The 8655-nt window shown below is 39.7% G+C and overlaps 1 protein-coding gene across 1 annotated transcript; it reads right to left on the reverse strand.

Moving 5' to 3' along the window:
* Positions 1 to 998: 998 nt before the first annotated feature.
* LOC134820202 (uncharacterized) lies at positions 999 to 3897 on the reverse strand. The gene is made up of 2 exons (XM_063830426.1): positions 1348 to 3897; positions 999 to 1052 (listed from the first exon to the last, which is right to left on the reverse strand). The coding sequence occupies exons 1-2, from the start codon at positions 3895 to 3897 to the stop codon at positions 999 to 1001; spliced, it is 2604 nt and encodes an 867-aa protein (XP_063686496.1).
* Positions 3898 to 8655: the final 4758 nt, after the last annotated feature.

Consider the following 8655-nt stretch of genomic DNA (forward strand, 5'->3'; position numbering starts at 1 on the left):
GCAAAAACGGAAACTTATAAAATGAGTGAAATAGGACACCACACGTGTATGATCTCAGCCGCGCAGTATGATAGCAGATAGTTCAAATTGCAGGGTGTCCTGGACACCCTGGTTGATATGATGTGATGATGTGCTTTGCAATTAACTGTGTGTTAAAACTGCATGGCTGAGTTGTCTAAACGAGGATTGGACACCTTACAACATGACTTCACAAAGATCATGCGTGCGCTTACATTCGAACGTTTGAGTAGAGGGGGGGGGGGGGGGCAACATGCAACGTTACGCCACTACCTGACAACTCCCTCATAACTTTGAAGTGCCGTTTTCATTGTGGTGCTTATTCTAATCGAACAGCTGAGTGCCATCCTGTCCTGTTTGTTAACCTTGTGTGTTGGTACCAGTAACTACACCGTTGTTATATGAAAGGTAGTAATGAATCGTATCAAGTCATACAGTATCAAGTCATACGCTTATATACAGCAAAGCCCTGGGAAATACATAGTTAATGATATAAAGCAACTTAACAATCTTACCCCTTTCAAACAATGAACAAAAGCTTAGGATAAAATCGAGGTGATAGTAATAATTTAAATAGTCAATATAAAACTTCATTTATAAAGTAAAGGTGAGATGAAACTCTGGGGGTTCATATAAAACAACGAATGAGATCTAACAATAGACCCATAAAAAACACCGGGGGTAAAATCTATCAAATACACGATAAATAAATTATCGAAATCTTAAAACTCCAGTATCCAGAACTTCAAGTATTAAATTTGTCGGTGCCCCAGCTTTGGTAAATACGTTTGCAACTTGCAGTTTATTAGATATCCAATGAACATCAATATTATCTAATTTAACAGTTTCTTTTAAACATTCTATTTCATGCCTAAGTCTCTTATCCTCATTCAGTTTATTACTAACAATGGAATCACACAAAGTTTGACTATCAACATAACATTCAATTTTAATATCCTCAATGTTGAGTAGCTGTGATGTCATTCTGCGAAGGAAGATGCAGGAGTCAATTGCTTCAAGGAGTGCATAGGTTTCTGCAAACAAGGTGCTTCTTACAATTCGCTTTAACTTCTTTGAGCACCATATCAAAGGAGTGGCAAACTGGCTATCATCCGACTTAATGAACACTACATATCCACCCTGTGAAGCTCCATTGTAGAGGTTTTTGTGTGAGGCATCACTAAAGAGGATAAACTTCAGATTTTTCAGATTCCCAAGTGAGTGATGTTTGATACAGACATGCTTTCTCTTTAGCCTTTCTATGACCTGATTACAGTCATGAAAGTCCTTCACAGTGGCATCTTTGATACCTGTGCTGGTGACACAAACCTGAAATGACACATCAGGCCTAGAGTGGTTGGATACCCAAAGGATCTGGCCCAGCTTAGACTTAAGAGTATTCTTCTCATCACTGGAGAGGTCCCTGGTTTTAAGGGCGCCACCTGGTATATCAATGGGACAAAGCTTTTCAATATACTTCTTCTGATCCATCTCAATATAGTCAGCCTTTTGACGAATTTCTAGCCCAAGGTAAGTGAAAGCAGATTTTTCTTCAATCTTTATGAGGAATTCAGATTTTACTTTTGTCATTACTTCTTCAAGAAACTTCGCTGATCCAGCAAACATGAAATCGTCGACATGCAAGGCAAGAACCCCTTCAAGGTCTCCATCCTTTCTCCAGTAAAACACAGCAGGGTCTTTCGATTTCACACCATCAAGATCAATTAAACAATCAGCAACTCGCTGATACCACTTAAGACTGGCGTCCACTAGCCCATAGACACACTTTTTTAACTTCCATATTACCTCTGAGGCAACTTTTGCTTCTTTAGGAGGTTTCATGTACACAGGTCTCATCATGTCGTTCCCTTGCAAGAAAGCAGACTTAATGTCTAATGCTTGTACAATCCAATTCTCTCCGGCAATGATGGCAAGAAGCAAACGAAGACTCTCTTTGCAACAAGTAGGGGAATCACTTAGGATGGACGATGTATCCTCAAGAAATCCCCGAGCAACTAGTCTAGCCTTTTTGGTATCGCCATTCTGTTTACATACCCAAGTACTTGTGATAATTTTTCTAGCATCTAGCTCTTCTATCTGAACTTCTTCATACACCTTGTTAGTTACCCACGAACTCAGTTCTAACTGCTTTTCAGTTGCATAGTCATCCAATTGAACAGCATAGACATCTTCAATTGGGTCGAAATCAAAATCATCACCTTCATCTTTGTTCAGTACAGTGAAGTCATCAATGGTAGATACATCTATAGATATGACTTCGTCTGTTTCTTTAACATGAACATTGTACCAATTCTTATGTTTACCATTAGCCCTCCCTCCTCTTGACAATACAACAGCCTCATACTGTGTCCCATCATCAACAAAGATTATTGTTGAGCCTCTCTTAATGGCAGTTGGCTTGTCAATTCTTTGATCCTGCTTAGTACTGACTGTGTTTTTATCTAACTCAGCAATTTCAGGCAAACTTGTAGGTGACTCAGCTTCGATTTCAGTTGGATAATTAACTTCAGCTACAGGGTTTGTAGAAGGCTCTACTTCAACTTCTTGGACTGGAACATCATCACTAGAACAGTCAAGACCTGGTATTCTAAGTACACTTGCCTCTTTGATAGACTCAACATCCTGAATTGGACCATTTGTACTATCAGATTTAGATTCATAGGGAACCTGGTCCTTCACAAGAGAGATCCTGCTCTGATGTACTCTTGTTACAAAGCTTCCTTGACGAAGAAATACCACTGTACTATCTTGTCCTATTACCGTTGCAGGGCCCTTCCACTTGTCTGATCCCACAGCTTTGTAGTAAACTTTACTTCCAAAGGTTATGGGTGTTGTGTAAGTTCTCAGTGGCTTCTTCAAAGCCTTCATTATCCTATTGGAGCTTTCACAGCTTAGAAACATCCTTCTAGAAGCGTTCATTGCATTAATATGACTAGCGACTACTTTACTTGATGTTTCATTCTCAAGAGCAGGTGGACTTGAGTTGAGGACATTGGGCAGGTATGTTTGTGTCCCAAACATGAGCTGATTGGGTGAGAAACCCGCAACAGTACTGAGTGAGTTCTTTGCACTACACGCCCAGCTGAGTATGGTATCAACCTTAGTATTTGGAAATTCTTCAGCCAGTTTCAGCATCATCAAGGAAATTACAGCATTATGCCGCTCAACTATTCCATTTGAGAAAGGACTATAGGCAGCAGAAGTCTTATGCTCAATGTTGAAATTCTGTGTCCAATCTTCAAACTCTTTGGAACAAAACTCTCCGCCATTATCAGAGAATATCAATGAAGGGCACCCAAAGACGGATATCCATTTCTGACTGAGAACATCAATAATTTCACTAGTCTTCTTGGACCTGACAATCCCAGCCTGACTAAACCGAGAGAATTCATCAATGATGTGCAGGTAGTACACATTATTATCCAGCTTGTGCAGATCAATGGCAACTGATTCATTTATTCCTCGAGCTCTTGGAAATGATGTGCATGGTTTAGCAGGAGCCTTCTTGTAAACTTGACAGATCTCACAAGTTTCAATGACCTCTTGTAGAACTCTAAACAAATCTACATCTCCCAAACCAGCATCACTAAGTAATCGCCTGAGCTTGTCATATGAACCATGTCCCAGCTGACAATGAAGCTTTTTCACCGAAGCTTTGTCCAATTTCTTTTCGACAAACTGACAGACATTAACGGTAGCTGCTTCTTCTAAGTGGTCTTCAAATGTATCATCAATCTCAATGTGAGGCAACATATCAATCATTATTAGCCCAGTGGAGGTGAAAGAAGTGGGAATGTCCTTCCCAAACATACTAACACGGTTGTTGACCATATCAATGACAGTCTCAGTATTCTGCATAGTCTCTTGACTAATTAAAAGAGGTATATCATCATTTACCACATCACATTTTAGATCAAACAACTCACCATCAAGATTCATTGGCAGAAGAACCTGTTTTGTTGCTCTGATAGGGTCACCATCACCAAACCTATACACAGACGAAGAAGGAGAGGTTTCGAGAACAACTTTGGACTATTTCACAAAATCCTTCAACCATAATTCACCACACACTGTTTTGGTACAACCAGTATCCAAAATAGCATTACCAAATGATTCAGCAAGGTAAATAGCTTGGGGTGAGGAATACTCTTTGGTGAAATATTGAAGTTTCACCTTCTCTGTAACGTTCTCCAGATTAGGTTCACTTTCCAGCTCTCCTTGGACTGAGCGTGTAAAGAAGGATGGTGTACTTTTGCGTGGGCATTCTCGCACCAAATGATACTTTGAATCACATATCAAACACAACATTATGTTCCCATACTTGTCCTTTCGATTTATGTACTTGTTCTTGCCCTGATGTTGCTGCTGATTACCGTTCGGGTAATACTGTTGATTATTATTTGAACTGAATTTGTTCCCTGATCTGAAGTTTTGGTAGTTCTTTTGTCCTTGTCTGGCATAGAACGACTCTTGTGTCTCCTGCTTAATTTTGATATCATTTGATCCACATGTGCTGGTTTTTCCACCCAAGATACGTTTGATGACAGACTGCATTGAGTCATATTTAATATCAGTGCAAGCAGTCATGATCATTTTCTGTTCATCAGCACTCAGATCCATGGACCTCATCAATTTGAAAGCAAGCACATTATCAGGATAAGTAATGTCAATAGCTTTAGCTTGTTTCATAGCACGGTCAAAACGAATCATGAAGTCTGCGACTTCTTCATCTTGATTTCTTCTTATATCTTCAAAAATAACATACCTTTCATAGGCCATATCATTTTTGTCTTTCTCAAACACCTTGTCTAGATGTGTGATTAAAAGTTCCAAACCATTTTCTTTGACCATATCTTCTAGAGACATTTCAATTGCAACAGTTTTGTAGTCTCCACCCAAGACCCCAATAACCGTAGGAGCTTGTTTCTTCACCGCGACATCTGTCCCTAACTCCCAGATTTTTATCTCCTTTTTCCATGCTCCATAATCCTCACCAATCCTAGGAGGGCTTTGCTTTGACATTTTCACACTTCCTGCAACCACTGTTAACCTTGTGTGTTGGTACCAGTAACTACACCGTTGTTATATGAAAGGTAGTAATGAATCGTATCAAGTCATACAGTATCAACACTGTTAACTATCATTCTAACTCTAGTGTCCATTGTCCAATGATTCTTGTAAAATCGAAATTTTCTCCATTGATTTTTTTGATAATATCGATATACCAGGAATAATTTAAAAAAATTCATATTCAATGGATCAAATTAGAAGATGTTCGTCATTGATTATTATTTTTATTTACTTATTCATTTATCGTATTTTTATCTTAAATGTTAATCTCCCTGTATTTTTGGGATGTCTATAAATTTATACACATAATGAACTGAGATGATCACAATAATTTATAATAGGCATCAGGATGTTGCTGTTTATTCTATTGAACCTGTTTTGGAAAGCAACTGGAGAAGTCTACAGCTCTTATGAGAATGTAAGGCATATCAACAAGATCGAGAATCAACTGGTGAGAAAATTTACAACTGGCTTCTGTGATGAATCTAGTATTCCTTAAAAATTCCCTAAAGCCAACTCTATATTGTTGTTCGTAATCATGGGCCCAATTTCTAAATGGACACCTTTTGGACGCAGATGACCGTGTGCCTTGGCTTCTATATCCCTGTGTTTCAGATGATCTAGTAATTGTGCCAACAGAAAATTATATTAAGAGAACACTTGCAATACAGCCAGTCTTCAACATAAAGATCTGTGCTGACTTTTAAAATTAATCAATAACATTCCAGCATCATTGGTTACTTTCTCAAAAGTACTTCTTCCAGGTGCAATTGCTTGGGGATTACATCTCGGAAGAACGTGAGCGTCTCAACACGTTGGAACGGTTTCAGCAGTATGTTGCAGACAGTAAAAACTATACAGAACCAGACTCATACATTAGCTACCCTACCAATCAGGTTTTTGGCATAAAAACTTTAACTCCACACTTTGTTATTTCGAGTTCAATTCCTCTAATAAGACCATTTAAGTTTTTGGATTCTTAACAAATTTTTTCCCAATCCATGACTCAAAGGTGCCGAAGGCACAAAAGAGTCAAGGACAAGGGTTAGCGATCGAGGTTTTTTAAAAATATGGTAGCTTTGCGACCGTGCGTGCCTGCGAGCACTGTTATCGCCCACATAACTACCTGCGAAAAGTTATTTTGCGTGATAATCTGAATTATATAATTGTTGGCGCGCGGCGCTGAACCAACCAAGTACATTATTAATTTCATCATGTACGTATCCCACTAGGCACTAATTGATAGCATATTATTATTATTTTGAGTTAGTATTACTATTTTGCTCAGATCCGTGTCAGGTTGCATAAACAAAAAACATATGGTTACATAGAAGTATACACGATTTTAAAATTCAATATAGAATTATATTAACTGGGCTGCGCTCGGCAGTCGGCATGTCACTTCGCCATATTTGCATTTTTATAATTTATATAAACAGTAAAGACTGGGCCGTCCCCAGGTTGTATGGAATATGATAAATACGCCATCACGGATCGGGAAATTGAGCGGCCATCCACAAAAGAAAAGCGGCCGCATTTCTTGTTCATAAATGTGTTAATGGTCTTGGCCCAGGGCGCGCGCTACTTCGTGCACGTGCCATAGGGCCCATAACATTCGAGAAGAAAGCGGCGCGCGCTCTTCGAAGAAATTTAGACACGTAACATCCGATGCTTCAAGGCCGAGTTATGCGAGGTTTATATGTTTACTTGGAGTTCATCAGATATCGCTTCTACTAAATCGCATGCCCCAAATTCAAGAAAATTCGTGTGAGAAAAGGCCCTTTGGGTATGAAATTGATCTAGATCGGTTTGTTTTTTAGACGCTGTTTCCGGAAATCCGAATCACCCCATGACGTTTAGGGTAAAAATGTTTCCCTGGGATTTATGGGTTAAAACATGAATTCGATTTTTAGGACTCGTGTAAGGGTTAGGGTTGTGGTACATGGTAAGGGGTTAGGATGATGATTAATCCTTACACTCGACTGTCACGTGTCTTTTTCAACCCGTTCTCTAGCTGGCCTAAAAGACTATTCGGAACCCTAACCTTTTAGTTGATCCCAACCCTAACCCTAACCCATCCCATAAACTACAAAGCATTGCTAAACCCTAACCCTAATAACCGAAATATTAGAACTAACTTCCTTTATGGGCATATCACGTGAATCGAGACAGTTTTTCGCCAATATCTCGTCAGGGAGGATTTTAACCCCCTATGTTCAGGGGGGGGGTGTTCGGAATCAGCGTCGAAAATACATCGATTGAAGTTGGTTTCAACTGTCGGGGGCCCTTTAGAACACATCTCGAAGATCGAATGTTGAGGATTAGCACGCTCGAAGGGTTAAGATAGCTTCTAGTTCGGGGTTTTGGTTAGGGTTTAGACTTTAGGTGGTTAGGGTTGGGATGTAGGGTGTCGGTAACACCGTTTTGCACGCTGCAAAAACCATAAAAAACTCTAAGTCACGTGATATTTTTGGGCGAGAAATTAGTAAAGATTATGTTTATATTGTGGGCAATGCGTTACTGGGCGCGCCGCGCACTCATTATGTTATCGCCGACCACTAAATCGGCGAAATGCGCTACTGGGCCTCGCCCGAGCTACGATGAATTGACATCGTCAATTATGTTTCTTAAACAATATAAGGATAATAAAGATTAGGCGGAAATGACAGCTGAAGCGCCGGCCAGCTAAATTAGGGTTTTAATCAGATATATACCAATTAAATATAGGATCACCCTCGATGATCCTAGAGCGTCTGAAGTGGCACACATTAAAATAAGTACTTTGCTCTATACCAGAGCCCTCTCGCTTGCCACTAGCGCGCGACGCCGAAGGCGCGTTCGCAGTACGCGTAGACACATGGCTTTTGAAGATCATACTAATCTTACAAACAGACGCATCTCGAACAAAATATTAATAGGATCTGCTTTCATTATACATTGATCCAATTACGATAGACGTGTTTTGTAGGCGCGATGCACTACTGGGTCGCGCGCGCAATCAAATATATGCTTATCGCAACCACAAATGTAATGCTAGATTCGACGAGATGCAAAGGATTGTCATCGGGAATCAAGGACTTGTTGTAAGTTTATAACCTACCAAGCGGCGCGCCGAGTTGGATCGTTCGGCGGTCTTCAGTCGATCTTATCGACTAATAATTAATTTAATATTTGAACAAATTTGATTGACGATATCACCTTTCAGATCTTGTCATACGTTGTATGACCGCCGTGCACGATGTGTGCGGCTCCCCATTGTATTGTACTAACTCTTACCATAGTGAAACTATCTATAGTGAAACTGTACTAAGTGAAACGACGATGGGGTGTCTGACGTGATTCCAATTCAGATCATGTTGCTCTGCAAAGCCATTTAATGATAGTTCGCGCGGCCGTTTTCGAAGCTGCGAAGTCCTGGAAACAAGTATTTTGCGAGTATAACTAGACCTATTAATAAAACCTGCCGTCTTTATTATCTTATGATGATATAATAACAACCATAATAATATAAGCTAGTAAGTACTCTGAAGCGAAATAATATGAAGC

This window comes from Bolinopsis microptera, chromosome 8 (assembly GCF_026151205.1).
Source record: "Bolinopsis microptera isolate Bmic1 chromosome 8, MBARI_Bmic_1.0, whole genome shotgun sequence".
NCBI lineage: Eukaryota > Metazoa > Ctenophora > Tentaculata > Lobata > Bolinopsidae > Bolinopsis > Bolinopsis microptera.